The 16,767-nt window shown below is 43.3% G+C and overlaps 1 protein-coding gene across 1 annotated transcript in view; it reads left to right on the forward strand.

The window, feature by feature from the left end:
• Positions 1-846: 846 nt before the first annotated feature.
• LOC130124227 (microtubule-associated protein 4-like) overlaps positions 847-16,767 on the forward strand; it is a 79,807-nt gene continuing 63,886 nt past the window's right edge. Inside the window, exon 1 of the mRNA XM_056293680.1 lies at positions 847-1,042. Coding sequence (XP_056149655.1) covers positions 847-1,042 — 196 coding nt within the window. The remainder of the gene's footprint in view (positions 1,043-16,767) is intronic.

Here is a 16,767-nt window from a genome sequence, read left to right on the forward strand (position 1 = left end):
ACCCCTTCCTCTAATTCATATTCTACTTTCGACCTCAGTAACACCCACAGCAATGTCCAAATACTGTCTGGTATAATAAACTATGAGTTGGACCCCAAAAAGGCTTCCAGCCAGTTTCAGAGGTCCATCTTTACAAAAATAGTACCTCAAAGAGACTGCATCCCCTGATGGCTGTGACAGTGCAGTTCCACTAGTAATTGGTTGGAAAAAACTTCCACTTTACCTAAACATAGTCGCAATGATTTTCATGAAATGAAATGTTTAAGTCCACTGCTAGCATGCCGTGGATGCTCCAAGTCTCTCTTCAACAAGTCTCTGTTCAACTCGTCTCTCTCTTCAACGAGTCTCTCCACTAGTAACTGTATTAATCCACACCATTGTGCAGTCTGTTAAGATTGGCTAGATGTACAAAACACGAACATGGCTTGATTATGAGCATCTGACAGAAGAAAAGGGTTTGAGCAAGCATAAAATTGCCTTTGTGAGTCTCATTGATGATAATCGTCGTGGTGGTGAAGAAACCAGTGGCAATCACAGTAATGATGATTATGATCTCAATATAAAACATTTTTATTGACATTTTTATCTAGTTTATTGTTATCGCTTTCCCCTTTTACACTGATATAAGTATTGATTGTGAACCGTATCTTTATAGAAGGAACTTTTAAATCAAAATCTTTTCTTTCCATCTCTCTGCCTTAAGCAGAACTGTGATGCCAGGTCTGTTTGAGCATGGTTGATGAACATGTTAGCAAGGATGGAGGGAATTTTAAAGCAATTTGAATATGTTTGTTTTTCTATTTTGCTGTCTCACTCCTTCTCTGTCTCCCTGCCTTCAACAGGACTATGGACCTGAGCCTGAGAGATGCTCTGGGTGGAGTGGGTGGCGGTGGTGGGGTCCCTGGAGGGGCCCCTGGTGAGAGCCTTCTGAAGAGAGACTTCATGGCCTCGCTGGAGAAAGATAGTTACGATGACAAGGTGGGAGAAAGAGTGGCCAAAAGCGACTATCGCCCCTTGGTGGATGGGAAGGACACAAAGAGCGGTAAGCTGTGGTATTTCAGTATTTTCGAAGAGAAATCATAATTTAACTTGGATATAAGTTTTCTTTTAACCAGGGGTGCTCTTTGGTGGCATGCCAGAATGCATGCACCAGTACTCCACCACACCACTACACTGGTACTGTTGTTCTTTCCTCATTTGTCCCTGTTGCCATAACGGTCAACTACTTTTAGGGCTATGTAGTAAAGATCAGGCTGTGTCATGAGATTAACATTTTGGCTAGATAGATGTCGCAATTATATGTTCACTTGAAAACGAAAGTGGATTCTCTTTGGAAGATAGCCTATTCATCATGTTATCAAATGAGCCGAGTGCTTCTGAAAACAGTTTCTATTTCACTGAAAAAGAGAACAGTAGAATACTGAAACAATGAAAATGAGACCATTGCAGCTGACATAGCGGTGGAGATTTTTAATGTGCATTTGCTAAGTGGGTGGAATCCCGATGGGGGTGAAATTTTTGCACAACACCGGCACATGCGTACTGACGTGTATGCATGAGCACTGCTGCTTATGATGGAGAATGGTGTTATATTCACATACAACAGGCTCTTTGGAGAGCACTGGTAGCATATCCAATGGCTAGTGTCTAGAATACCTTGTTTCTGTAGAATAACATCTTGGAATGGTCGGTGAAGTTACCTGTAAATCTAGAGAATTACACGCAGCTTCCCTTATGAGGAATAAACAATGAATAGGTGTATTGGTTAAAACACATGAGGGGTAAAAGCTGGAAATTGAGAAAGACGTAATGCAGAGAAAAAGAATTGAGGGATTGGATGATGATGAAGATGAGAGGATCTTCTCCTCTTCAGAGAGGAGAGGGGAGAAGAGCAGAAAAAAGCTGATCCTATGTGTGATGGACTGAACGGAAAGAGAGACAGACAGACAGACAGGCAGACAGGGAAGCAAGGAGAGTGAAATAGAGCAGACACAAGGGCCCTGTAGACACACAGACATAGATTTCCTATAAAGAGGAAAGAAAGGGGAGGGGGTATACTCTTCAGAGTAATTTGAGAGGGGGATGGATTCTTTTAAGGCTGCATGACTCTGGGTTAAATGGGAAGCACAATTTTTTGGTTTCTGTCCTGTCCATCTATCTATCTATCTATCTATCTATCTATCTATCTATCTATCTATCTATCTATCTATCTATCTATCTATCTATCTATCTATCTATCTATCTATCTATCTATCTATCTCCGCAGTTCATAGGTATAAAATATACACCAAATGATCACAAAAACAAGGTTGAGCCTTTATATACCTGTCAGAAACCATGTGCTTAAACGTAGATAGCCGAACTGTTATATGGCAGCCTCTAAAACCACTACCTAATTTTAACTCTAACATAACCACTATAACAGTAGCTGCCATTACTTCTGTGCAAAAAATAAAATTTTCATATATATATACATTGCGTGACATCTTCGAATCGTATTATTTGTAAGCAATTCGCCGAGAAAGCGAATTGACAGTCCTCGCCTGTCACATGGTTTCTGAGAGAATGCCTATGGAGACTCGCTCTCGTGTCTACATATTGCATGCTTGTATTTACGTGGCACAATGTTATCGGTCAAAGCAAATAAGCGGGGGGGGGCACTTGGTTTATGCATGGGTCATCCAAATACAAATAATCAATGCTGTTTAATGGTTCAGATTGCTTGGAGAAATGAATCAAGATCTCGATTTTAATGTGATTAATTGTGAAGCCCTATTCCCTGTCCCCCAAACAATAATCCAAGAGGACAGATTCTATTCTCTTCTATCCTATTCTGTTTGCTGATCCTTTCTGTCCTCTCATAGTGCACTAGCTACAAGGCGCTTGTCTAATCTGCTGCTGTGTGGAAGGGACTTTGCTTGCTGCTACATAATAAGAGCTTTTGACAGGCAGTTCTGTATGTCTCCATGTCAGGTCCACACAGTTGTGTCCAGACCTCTTTATAGCCCTTGTTTATGTGCTGTATGGCTCTGCAGACTGATTGGGCTTCGTGCAGTGAATAGGGAGCATGCATTCAGAGAAACAAACAGATAAATTGACGAATCGTCACTTACTAGCAAGCAGATCTACAGTATATAGTAGTAAATGAACAGATAGTAAGACAGAGGATAGATAAGCACCTGTTTTTGACTGTGATGATATCAGGAGTCAGTTGATTTAATTAGTATTTTTTTTGAGGGGGGTGGGTCTTAAGATATAAGATACTTGGTTCATTAAAGTTGGCCTATGGCAGGACCCTGACACCTTTTCTGGAGCCTTCCGGAACAGGAGGGTTGTCTCCTGCTACATGTATTTTATTTACTATATCTAATAATCCCCCCCAAAAAGGCTCCATACCTGTTAACATTGTGTGTGTGTGTGTGTGTGTGTTGGGGGGTGATAGACTATAATTGCTCAGACGTCTTAGCTGACCCCCCCGTCTTTACTTTTGTTCTCTTTCAGACCTTCCATCTCGCAGGGGTCTTTTATGGGGGCTCATCACCCCAACTTGTCCCCCCCCTTTATCCCTTTTTTTATCAGCCTTGTCTCCTAATCCCTCCATCTCCTCCCATCGTTCCCTCCATCCGTTCTGTCTCAATTGGTTTAATTCTCTCGACCTCTTTTGCGTTTTCTCTCTCTCTTTCTGTCTCCATCCTGTCACACCGCCCTCTCTCTTCCTGTCACTGTTAGGCTGTGTCAGCCCGGAGACAGTGCTGTATTAGCATCATTACAACCGCACACACACACAAACGCACATGCACACACACACACACACACAATTAGCACCCAGCCAGTGGCACAGTCTGGTACAGTGAGTTGCATGTTAACCTCGTCTAGCTGTCAGTTTGTGGCACGCAACGGTCCAGAGCTGTAGGGGAACAGAGCTTAGTTACAATCCTCCTCCATAACTGTTGCTAAGTAACCTGCAACTGTAGGATGTTGGCTAATCTTATCATGACAATGTTATGAAAGGCAATGACCCAGGCTGAAAAGACAAAGTATAGCATATATTTGAGTTATGAAACCACCAGAGCAGAAAATAATCCTAAATAATCAGTGCTGGGTGATCTGGAAAATATAGTTGTCTGGAAGATCATAGGGAATTTTACAAAATATTCATATACTATATATCATAACAACTGTTTACATATGGAAAGATAGCATGGTAAGTTTCATCACACTTGAACTGTAGGGTCATGTAAAGGATAATATTGATCCAAAACTAAACCAAATGAAAACGTTCACATAGTACTTCTTTGACTCTTTCGGGCTTCATTTTGTGAGAAATCTTAGGGAATAAGTTCTCGTTATCTTTAATATAGATAAGAAAATCATGTATCATGACATGATAATATCCAGATTTCATCCTGATACAGTACCACTGGAAGACAATTAATTATAATAGTTAATTATTGCCCAGCCACAGTAACAATAAACTTTATGGGCAACCAGGTAGAGTAGCAGTCTATTCTGTTGCGTACCAACACGGGGATCGCCGGTTCAAATCCCCATGTTACCTTCAGCTTGGTCGGGCATCCCTACAGACACATTTGGCCGTGTCTGCAGGTGGGAAGCCGGATGTGGATATGTGTCCTGGTTGCTGCAGTAGCGCCTCCTCTGGTCGATTGGGGCACCTGTTTGGGGGGGGCGGGGGAACTGGGGGAAATAGCGTGATCCTCCCATGTGCTATGTCCCCCTGGCAAAACCCCTCACTGTCAGGTGAAAAGAAGCAGCTGGCGACTCCACATGTATCGGAGGAGACATGTGGTAGTTTGCAGCCCTCCCTGGATCGGCAGAGGGGGTGGAGCAGCGACCAGGACGACTTGGAAGAGTGGGGTAATTGGCTGGGTACAAGTGGGGAGAAAAAGGGGGGAGAAAAAAAACCCCAATAAACTTTATTTGTATAGAACTTTGCAAAACAAGGTTACAAAGTGCTCTACAAGACAAAACAATCACCAGCAGAGTTCAAAATAACATTAAACATCATCGTAATAGAGTTAAAAGGAGAACCTGGGGCCCTGACAGTAAAAGCCCAGTCAAAATGTCACTTCTTTTTCTTTTCCTCATCTGCCGAGTTTTGGCCACTGCTGCTGTGGGTGGAAAGTCTGTCAAAGAAACTTGTAGCTTGCAAGTAAAAGGGGATTTAATCTTCTCTGGAGGAGAAAATATGTTTCAGCCCATCATCCATCTTAATCAGACGTTTGGTTTGGCCCCACAGGATAGTTATTGATAAGTGTTTAGTAGTTCGGGTTTGATCTACTGGTTCAATGTAAGACGAGGGTGAGATGCGTATGGGAGAGAAAGACATGAACTGAGGAACAGTCAGTGACTGAGACTGAGGAAGGAGAAAGAAATAGGGGAAAAAACCCTAACTCTCTTTCAGTGAAAAGCTACGTTTCTTAGGTGGACTGTGAATGAAAACACATGGTGTTGATAGGGTTGCTATTGATAACGCCAAGCTCACATGGTACTTTATGTCCAGCTGTTTTTCATTCATGTCTGTTTTGTCCAGCATGGTGTGTTGTATTGTTTCTATGCCTGTTTTGATATCAAACTGTTTGTTGACCTTCATACCGTCACACCACAGCTGGTATGTTACTAATCACCAAAAGCAGGCCATACATCCTCAGGCTGTGTATATACATCTCTCTTTCCCCCTCTCGGTCGCTTACTGTGTGTGTGTGTGTGTGTGTGTGTGTGTGTGTGTGTGTGTGTGTGTGTGTGTGTGTGTGTGTGTGTGTGTGTGTTATAGTTAGTCTGTTCTCATTATTTGCTTTTATATATTTGGGTGTTCTCATGTGAGGCTGTTCAACAGATTGTACATTTAAAGGCCTTGTCTACAAATGCTCTTCCATGTATTAGATACCAGGTTTATATTAGAGGGACAGCTCAGGTTGGACGGTTCGGAGACATAGCAAGAGAGGCAAGATTGAGATGGCTCGGACATGTGTGGAGGAGAGATGCTGGGTATATTGGGAGAAGGATCCTGAATATGGAGCTGCCAGGGAAGAGGAAAAGAGGAAGGCCAAAGAGGAGGTTTATGGATGTGGGGAGGGAGGGAGGGCATGCAGGTGGCTGGTGTGAAAGAGGAAGATGCAGAGGACAGGAAGAAATGGCAATGGATGATCCACTGTGGCGACCCCTAACGGGAGTAGCCAAAGATAGTAGTAGTAGTAATAGTAGTAGTAGTAGTAGTAGTAGGAGATATCAGATTTAAAATGTGTTGCATGCTTGTTTCTGGTGGGTTTCCATGGTGCAAGTGTAAAGAATACCAACTTGGCGGGGTCAGATAAAGCCCGGGTTATGTCATCCCCGAAGACATATACATGGATATCAGTGAGGTATTGATAAATGTTTGCCTTTAGTTTTTTTTAATTCAGTTTATCTTAGCATTAACATAAAGTCATAGCTAGACCTTCCTAATAATGATTAATGCATCATGGTAGGCAGCTGCCTTCCCACCTGTTAGTGCCCTCTGGTGCCAGTTGGGATAACTACAGGCAGTTTCACACCAAGGCCACATGTCAAAGGAGCTCAGAAAAAAACAAAAAGTTAGAAAAATCATTGTGTGGGGGCTCATATGGCAACAGAAAGACATTGATGATATGAGCATGACTGGAAGTACACCTCAACCCTCAACCGGGAGTTTATTGGTGTGTCCAGTAGGCTGCTGAGCGGTCCAGTTCACAGAAGGTCCAAGCAAGTTTGTCTTGTAAAGCTTCTGTCTTCGTCTTCTGAAATTAAAGACCTTGGCCATTCATTAGTAGGGAAATGTCCCCTCATTCACACTGAATGAATGATGTTGAAAATGACATACTAGTAAATACACATTTTAATACCATGCCTGGGATTCAGAGAGGGCCTTTATGGCCCCTTGTGACTTAACCATACGTAATAGCTGTTATCATTATGTTATATTTCACCATATACATCCTTGTTAAGAACGCCTCTTTACAAATAAACGACTGCTCGTAACAAAAAATGAAAGAAGTAGTGATAACTGAAGAAGAAGAAGAGGGGGCGATGTTGATGTTGATGATCTCAAAAAAATGCTACAGTAATCCAGTCTGTCCTCTGCATCACTGTCTGGTTTGGATCAGCCACCAAACAGGACAGAGACAGACTACAATGGACAGTTGAGTCTGCAGAGAAAATCACTGGTGCCAACTTGCCCTCCATTCAGGACTTATACACCTCCAGCCTCAGTAAACAGGCAGGCAACATCACTGCAGACCCATCACACCCTGGTCACAACCTGTTCCAACTCCTCCCCTCTGGGAGGCGCTACAGAGCACTGTACCCCAAAACAAGTAGATATAAAAACAGTTTCTTTCTGCGGGCTGTCATTCAAACGAACGCTTAACACTCAAATAAATCCAACCATTTTGTGTATACTGTACTGTACATTGTACATATACTGGTACACTCCATCATGCCTGTCTACATCAGGCAGGTATATAAGTAACCTGCTAACATTTATCTCAGCATCTGATATATTCTCTACACCATTGTACTTTATCACCTCCTATTTTGCCTGCATATATTCAATCCTTGTGTATATACCTGAAGATTGTTGTGTTGTAGTGTTATTATTCTATGTTAAGTACACTGAGAGAGCAACAAAACCGGAGTCAAATTCCATGTATGTGCAAACCTACACGGCCAATAAACATGACTCTGATTCTGATGATGATGATGATGATGATGATGATGATGACTACTGCAGGGTTTCGTGTGTGTTGAATACAGACATATTTCAGACTGTTGGTTTGCTGGACTGACCTATTGGCATATTTGGATGGATGGCAGGGTACATGTCAGAAGTACTATCAATCAATGAGATGTATAGACTGAGGGGGGATGTCTGTCTTAGTTTATATCAGTCTCTCTCTCTCTCTCTCTCTCTCTCTCTTTCCTGCCATGTGTTCTAGTATTCTTCTTGTGTCTCATCTTTAAATATCTCTTTGTATGTGGCTTCCTTTTCTCTCTTTGTGTCTTTTCTTTTTTTGTTTCTTCTCTGTCATCTCTGTTTTCTGTTTTTTTTTCATACTTATTTCCTCTGTCCAGGTCTGTTGTTGTTTCACTTTTTCTTTCTCTTTTCCGCCGCTCAGTAAATATCTTTTTCATATTCATTTTGTATCCTATATGTTGTGGTGAGGTACTTTTCTACACCTTTAATTGAATGGGAATGGAGGGACGCCTCCGCAGTTGGTTACGGTGAACACCACATGGTCACATGATTGCAACATCGCTGGTTCGATTCCAGCCGGCGATCTTTGTTGCATATCTTACCCGCCTCTCTCGCCCCCCCCCCCCATTTCCTGGCTGCCCCTTCACTATCACTGTCTAATAAAGGTGAAAATGCCCACACAAAAAAATCTCTAATTGAATAGGAAATTGCAAGGTGACCCGATGTCTTGTTTTAATTGTAGGTAACCGGCAGTCCATCCTGTTTTTGTTTTGTTTTTTGTGGATTTTCCCCCATTTTCTCCCCAATTGTACCCGGCCAATTACCCCTCTCTTCCAAGCCATCCCGGTCGTTGCTCCACCCCCTCTGCCAGTCCATGGAGGGCTGCAGACTACCACATGCCTCCTCTGATACATGTGGAGTCGCCAGCCGCTTCTTTTCACCTGACAATGAGGGGTTTCGCCAGAGGGACATAGCGCATGGGAGGATCATGCTATCCTCCCAGTTCCCCCTCCCCCCGAACAAGCGTCCCGACTGACCGGAGGAGGCGCTAGTGCAGCGGCCAGGACACATACCCACATCCAGCTTCCTACCTACAGACATGATCAATTGTGTCTGTAGGGACGCCTGACCAAGCCGGAGGCAACACGGGGATTCGAACCGGGATCCATGTGTTGGTAGGCAACAAAATAGACTGCTTCGCTACCCATACGCCTCTATTTTTTTGTTTTTCTGTGTTTGTTTTGTCCTTGAGCAAAATCCGTCAATGAGAACAATTTGATGCAGCATGTTATGTTCCACATTGCAAAGATATTTTCAAACCGAAAGAGCTGCTTCCTATGGTGAATTCAGTTTGCTCTGGAGAACTGTAAGGCAAACTCAGGCTATGTTCAAATTCTTCTTCTTTATTTGACCTGCCATTACCATTTTTGCATGGAAAACAATGAGAAGTCAATAGAAAATGGCTGCTTTTTTGTTTGCTGCTCTTGGCTTCTTTAAGCTCAAGTCTTAAGGGGCTTCAAAAGTTTGGGAAAGTTCAACTTTTTAGAGAAGTTTACAAGAACTTAAATGCCCTTTTTTCAGGCAAACAACCACAACAAAAGAAGAAATCTAGTGTCATATTTCATAATTAACTGAAAATTTCCATTATTAACCAGAAGGAAGAAGGAGAAAGATTCTCATTCACAATTCACAAAACCTTTCTCCTTTAACGCGATATGAATTACCGTTCCGGGTGGCACAGTGGCGCAGTGGTTAGCGCTGTCGCTTCACAGCAAGAAGGTCCTGGGTTCGAGCCCCAGGGTAGTCCAACCTTGGGGGTCATCCTGGGTTGTCCTCTGTGCAGAGTTTACATGTTCTCCATGTGTCTTGCGTGGGTTTCCTCTGGGTGCTCCAGTTTCCTCCCACAGTCCAAAGACATGTAGGTCAGGTGAATTGGCTGCACTAAATTGTCCCAAGGTGTGAATGTATATGTGTGTCAGCCCTGTGATGGCCTGGTGGCCTGTTCAGGGTGTCTCTCCGCCTGCCGCTCAATGACTGCTGGGATAGGCTCCATCATCGTGCAACCCTGAGAGCAGGATAAGCAGTTTGAATAATGGATGGATGGGAATTACCATTCCAATACACCAATATATACAAAGCGAGATATAAATTTTATGCCTAAAAAAAGAAGATGCATAAAGGTGTAAAATAATTGTTACCCACATCCACCACCGATATCGGCTTGTTTCTAGTTTGGATTGCTCTCTTATGTACACTCACTGGCCACTTTAGTAGGTACACCTTGCTAGTACCGGGTTGGACCCCCTTTTGCCTTAAGACTGCCTTAATCCTTTGTGGCATAGATTCAACAAGGTACTGGAAACATTCCTCAGAGAGTTTGGTCCATATTGACATGATAGCATCACACAGTTGCTGCAGATTTGTTGGCTGCACATCCATGATGCGAATCTCCCGGTCCACCACATCCCAAAGGTGCTCTATTGGATTGAGATCTGGTGACTGTGGAGGCCATTTGAGTACAGTGAACTCATTGTCATGTTCAAGAAACCAGTCTGAGATGATTCGAGCTTTATGACATGGCGCGTTATCCTGCTGGAAGTAGCCATCAGAAGATGGGAACACTGTGGTCATAAAGGGATGGACATGGTCAGCAACAATACTTAGGTAGGCTGTGGCGTTGACACGATGCTCAATTGGTACTAAGGGGCCCAAAGTGTGCCAAGAAAATATCCCCCACACCATTACACCACCACCACCAGCCTGAACCATTGATACAAGGCAGGATCGATCCATGCTTTCATGTTGTTGATGCCAAATTCTGACCCTACCATCCGAATGTCGCAGCAGAAATCGAGACTCATCAGACCAGGCAACGTTTTTTCAATCTTCTATTGTCCAATTTTGGTGAGCCTGTGCGAATTGTAGCCTCAGTTTCCTGTTCTTAGCTGACAGGAGTGGCACCCGGTGTGGTCTTCTGCTGCTGTAGCCCATCTGCCTCAAGGTTCGACGTGTTGTGCGTTCAGAGATTCTCTTCTGCATACCTCGGTTGTAATGAGTGGTTATTTGAGTTACTGTTGCCTTTCTATCAGCTCGAACCAGTCTGGCCATTCTCCTCTGACCTCTGGCATCAACAAGGCATTTTCGCCCACAGAACTGCCGCTCACTGGATATTTTCTCTTTTTCGGACCATTCTCTGTAAACCCAAGAGATGGTTGTGCGAGAAAATCCCAGTAGATCAGCAGTTTCTGAAATACTCAGACCAGCCCGTCTGGCACCAACAACCATGCCACGTTCAAAGTCACTTAAATCACCTTTCTTCCCCATTCTGATGCTCGGTTTGAACTGCAGCAGATCGTCTTGACCATGTCTACATGCCTAAATGCATTGGGTTGCTGCCATGTGATTGGCTGATTAGAAATTTGCGCTAACGAGCAGTTGGACAGGTGTGCCTAATAAAGTGGCCGGTGAGTGTATTTCTAGATGGTTTGAGGTAGATTTTGATCAATTTTGAAGCTGCATTAAGAAATCACCGGCAACTCATGTTAGCGTTAGCTTTATTTGGCGTCTATCAGCTAACGAAGACTAAACTTGGGGGGTGGGGGGGGGGGATAATCAAACTGCTTCCGGAACAGTATGAACCATCAACAACTAATAATATAACATATTTGCAAGAATATTTTCAGTTGATTAGTTTTACAATAATTGTTCAATCGGAGTGGAAAAGATTGAGCTGACAAGCGGCAGCTTAGACAAAAGTGCGCTCTTTGCGAAATATTTCTTAAAAAGTCACTGACGTGAAGATATGTAATAACCTCAGTTCTATATGTCAGGTTTTTCGTTGTTGTTGTTGTTGTTTTTGTTTTTTACATGGTGATGCTTTTTCTTTGTTTTAAGCATTGTTACAACAAAGAAATAATCTACCAAACACACATTTCCTTACTTTTTGTGCTAAGTATATATATATATATATATATATATATATATATATATATATATATATTTAGCAATTCAATCTGTGTATTTTTACTGATTATAAAAATAAAACGAATAACACATGCATTAAGACTTAATTATTTGTTCAGTGAAATTATGAGAGAGAGGAACTGTTAATATTTGACTGCACTTTAATAAATATTTTGATTTTATTTTGATTTATTTATTTTGTATTTTTTTATATGTTTTGATTGTTTGTTTTATAACTAACCGCACACAATGTGTTGAGTCTCCTTTTTTGTATACCTTTTTTTTGCACACCTGCTGTTGCACCTCTATTTATTTTGTGTTTATAATTATTAATTTTAAAGTGTTATTTACCCTGAAAATGGTGCTTTTTTGGGGGGGGGGGATCTTGCCTTGGGCAATCTTGTGTCAGGCACGTAGCCACATGATGCTTAGTGCAACACCTCATATAATGACTGTAGAATTTTCCATCCTATACAATGCCTATCCCATCCCACCAAACATTTAGGAGATAAACAAGAAAGGCCTCCATGTATTTGAACTGTGACTAAAATGATCTTCAGTTTTAATTCCCATCCCATTCTTCCCCCTGCAACTAATCCCAAAACCTCCTTTAGCATAGTAACTAAGTCCAGGAGGTAAGAAAGAGAAAGAAGCCTGCCGTAAGAGCATCATGAGCTGAGCAAGAGGTGCTGTCTGTAGCTTTATCTTTCAAATGGGCAGGACAATAACATTTTTTCACTGCTTCTGGAGAACATAGGACTGCTTTTTTTTTTTAGAATTATCTCTGAGACAAAGTCTTTTCCCATGCAAAGTCAGGAATCGGTAATAACTGCCTGACTGGACCTAGCCGGCTCAGCTTGGCTCAGATCTTTCACCGGTGGTTCACACTCAAGCTCCTTTATTTTTCTATTAGTACTTTATCATCCATCCATCCACCCATTATCCAAACCGCTTATCCTGCGCTCAGGGTCGCAGGGATGCTGGAACCTATAGCGGCAGTCATTGGGCGGCAGGCGGGGAGACACCCTGGACAGGCTGCCAGGCCATCACAGAGTACTTTATCATTTGAGAGTTAATCGCAATTTTGGTTATACTCATGTTTTGATTCATAGAATAGAATTGAGATAGAAGCCATTTAGGTTTGAGTTGAGCCAGTCTTTTCTGGGTCCAAGCTGTCTGCAGTAGACTCCTCGACAGCAGATTAAAGTCATCCAGCAGTAGACTAGTATTTTCTAAAGCTTAGTAGGAGCGATGTTTGCTGAGGCATGGATAACAGATTCCTGCAGTGTGTGTGCTTGCAGAGAGAGAGAGAGAGCGATTGATGTGAGAGAGAGAGACAGGTATTTCACATTAGCTAGTGAGAGAGTGTGTGTGTGTGTGTGTGTGTGTGTGTGTGTGTGTGTGTGTGTGTGTGTGTGAGACAGGACACTGCAGTCACATGTGACTGCAGCATGGTGGCGCATCACTACCTGCAGTCTCTCACGTGCACACCCACATAGAAACAGATCTATGAGGTCATTCGCACACACACACACACACACACATACATACATTACTTGTCAACACTAATGATATGTGCATTTGTGTGTCCTGAGTTCAGCATATATGTCTAAACTTAGTGTCATGTAAGCAACAAGACTAACAGACAGACGGACACACAGGACGAGCAGAGGGATGCAGACAGACGAGACAGCAGAGCGGCTCAGCTTCAACTGAAGGACTTAAGTTATGTAATTTTTCATGATTATTGGCGATATCTTCCCAGTGTATCCCAACCTCAGTTTTTTCAGCTTTAAATGTTGTCTTCGTTTCCTCTTACCTTTTGTTTTCATCATTCCACCAAGAAAAATACCAAGTATGTGCTAATGTACTTTGCTGTTAAGACAAACTTAAAGTTGGACGTTCACGTCATGGAGTTATGCGTCCTGACATCAACTCCTGCTCCTCGTAAAGCTAAATGATCAGTCATATTCCGTGAAAGATTTTCCTCACCATTATTACTCTCACAGCATTCTTGTGGTAAGAGATGGTGTACAGAAGAGTGATAACATCCATCTGTCCATCAGTCCTTCAGTTAGATCTATGCATTAGTGTCCCAAGCAATCAGGACCGAGAAACTCGATGTTTTATCTCTCTTATGCTCCGTTATGACTGAAGAGCTTTGTCCCTTCCATCTCATTTTACTTCTACCTTTCTAAGCTACGTCCTGTTGTTCTCTCTTCATCTCTCATACTGTACAGCCATTCATGTAACACTACCTCACCTCCTATCCTCTCTCCTCTCCTCTCCTCTCCTCTCCATATGTCCATCCTGTGATCCTCAAAGGGTTTCTCTCCTGCTACCCCCTACCTTTTCTCCTTTTGACTTCCCCTCCTGTGGACCCGTACTCGCTTTTGAACCCCCCCCCCCACACACACACACACACTCTGGATCATCTTTTCATCTCCCACTCATCCCTCCCTCTCTCTAAGTGCTTCCGTCTCCTCAGAGGTAGTGACAGCTATCACTGAGAATGGGATACTCTAGTTTGACGCTAACCTAACCTCCACTGTCCTTGGAAAGAGGGAGACAGAGGGAGGGAGAGACAGACAGACAGATAGACAGAGAGGGACAGAGACAGACAGACAGACAGACAGACAGACAGACAGAGAGGAGAAACAGACACAGACAGAGAGAAAGAGACAGAGATAGACAGACAGACAGACAGACAGACAGACAGACAGACAGACAGACAGAAGAGAGAGACAGACAGACACAAACAGACAGACAGAGGGGAGAGACAAACAGACACACAGACAGACAGACAGAGAGGGAGAGACAGACAGACAGAGAGAGACAGACAGAGAGAGAGAGAGAGAGAGAGAGAGAGGCAGACAGACAGACAGAGAGACAAAGAGAGAGGGGGGGAGAGAGAGGGAGAGAGCGACTGCAGTGCTGAAAAAAATAAATGTACAACCAAGCACGTACGCATGTCTGCATATGCGGACACACACACACACACGGACTTAACTCACAGTTTATAAATCCTTCTTTAGTTTGTCCCTTTTCCTTCATCTACACTGATGCACTGACTGTCAGTTTAACAGATGAAATCAACAAAGAACCTGTCAATATTTTGCCAAGAAGTCCGTCGTTCTTGACTCAGAGGTACTTGCAAGCCTCTTTGTGGCGAATCCTCATGTGGTTGAAATACCGGTTTGTTCTGTCTTGGGGGGGCTGCTGGCTGAAGGATTTTGGGAACCTCCAGTGCTCTGGAGCACAAATGCCAGAAAATATCAGCTTTAAAAAAATGCAAGGAGGACTTTGACCATGAGGCTCGACGCTGTTTACCCGTCCTCATCTGACCGTCTGGGTTGCTGTGTGTGTGTGTGTGTGTGTGTGTGTGTGTGTGTGTGCGCGCACGCGAGTATGTATGTCTGCATTAAACGGACAAAGGGGTGAGAAAAAGAGTGAGGCTAGGGACAAAAGGGAGAGAGGTAGAGATGTATTGCTGCTCACATTGTCTCCAGTCTCATAGAGGAGGACATAAAGTGAATTTCTAACCGATGCCAACGTCTCTTCACAAACACAGCATGAGTTTGAGGTTGGAATTTGGCATGGCCATTAGAACCTTTTTTTTTTTTAGATTCCCCCCCCCCCTTTTCTCCCCAGTTGTATCCGGTCAATTACCCCGCTCTTCCGAGCCGTCCCGGTTGCTGCTCCACCCCCTCTGCCGATCTGGGGAGGGCTGCAGACTACCACATGCCTCTTCAGATACATGTGGAGTCGCCAGCCGCTTCTTTTCACCTGACAGTGAGGAGTCTCACCAGGGGGACGTAGTGCATGGGAGGATCACGCTATTCCCCCCAGCCCCCCCCCCCAGACAAGTGCCCTGACCGACCAGAGGAGGCGCTAGTGCAGCAACCAGGAGACATACCCACATCCGGCTTCCCACCTGCAGACACGGCCAATTGACCTTTCGCAAAATCCCGCCCCCCTTAGTTACTGTTGCTATGCCTGTCAAGCATTTCAGAACTATCCAGGAAGTAGCCGGAAAACACCAAAACATGAAGGAAGAAATCAGCGCATTGTGTGGGTAAAAGTAACAGTAATAATACCTTAGCTGTATTAGCTATCAATAATAGCTAGTAGCAAGCTTAGCTTGGAGCAGACAGGTATTTTTGTTGATTTTGGATGGATTAAGCTGGCTATGGGGTCTGCTATACTGCGAAATCTATTGCCGACATTGCACTTCTTGCGTTCTGGGTTTTGGGAAGGAAAAAAAATTATACCCCCTCCAAACTTTTCAGATATCTAGTATCTGATTTGCAGATCCCATAGGCACACCGTTTCAGTATTTTGCTGTGTGTTTGAAAGCTTGACGGACCGTTGCTAAGGTAGGATTGGACAAGCACCGTTCTGGGGCGGTATTTTGCGAAAGGTCAATTGTGTCTGTAAGGACATCCAACCAAGCTAACACTGGGATTCGAACCAGCGATCCCCGTGTTGGTACGCAATGGAATAGACCACTATGCTACCCAGTTGCCCTAGAACCTATTCTAAAAGTAGCGTTGGCAGTAAACATTACAACTTACAATCTGTGAGCATTATCCAAAAGCTGCAGCTATGTTAGTCTCAACCACCTGTCAGTCTCACTCTCGTCCACTCCCATCAGTTGCTCCAGCCACCTGAGAGAGATCACTTTAAAGATGGACATCTGGAGCACAGGTTAGCAAACACGTCTTTCCAGATAACCCGCAGTGAAGTGACACAGTGACAGGGCAAATAATAAATGATGGCAGGCTGTTTTACCTCTATGCAATGAAGGAAATTCACGTTACCCATCATTCATTCTTAACCACGAACAATTTCATTCCAGTGATGTATCCATGTCATTTCGATCATAAAAGATGTCAGTAAAGAAATCCTCTTTTAAAAGATGGTAAGTCTTAGTATTTGGTATTTAGCTATGGCTTGCCAAGCAGGGAATTTCAGAGACCGACAAATCTATCTGTCAGTATCGTAATCTGAGATATTTGGGTTGCAGTTTTAGCAATACAAAGCTGGCAATGACAAGTAAAAATGATAATTCGGGC

This window comes from Lampris incognitus, chromosome 14 (genome assembly GCF_029633865.1).
Source record: "Lampris incognitus isolate fLamInc1 chromosome 14, fLamInc1.hap2, whole genome shotgun sequence".
Taxonomy (NCBI): Eukaryota; Metazoa; Chordata; class Actinopteri; order Lampriformes; family Lampridae; genus Lampris; species Lampris incognitus.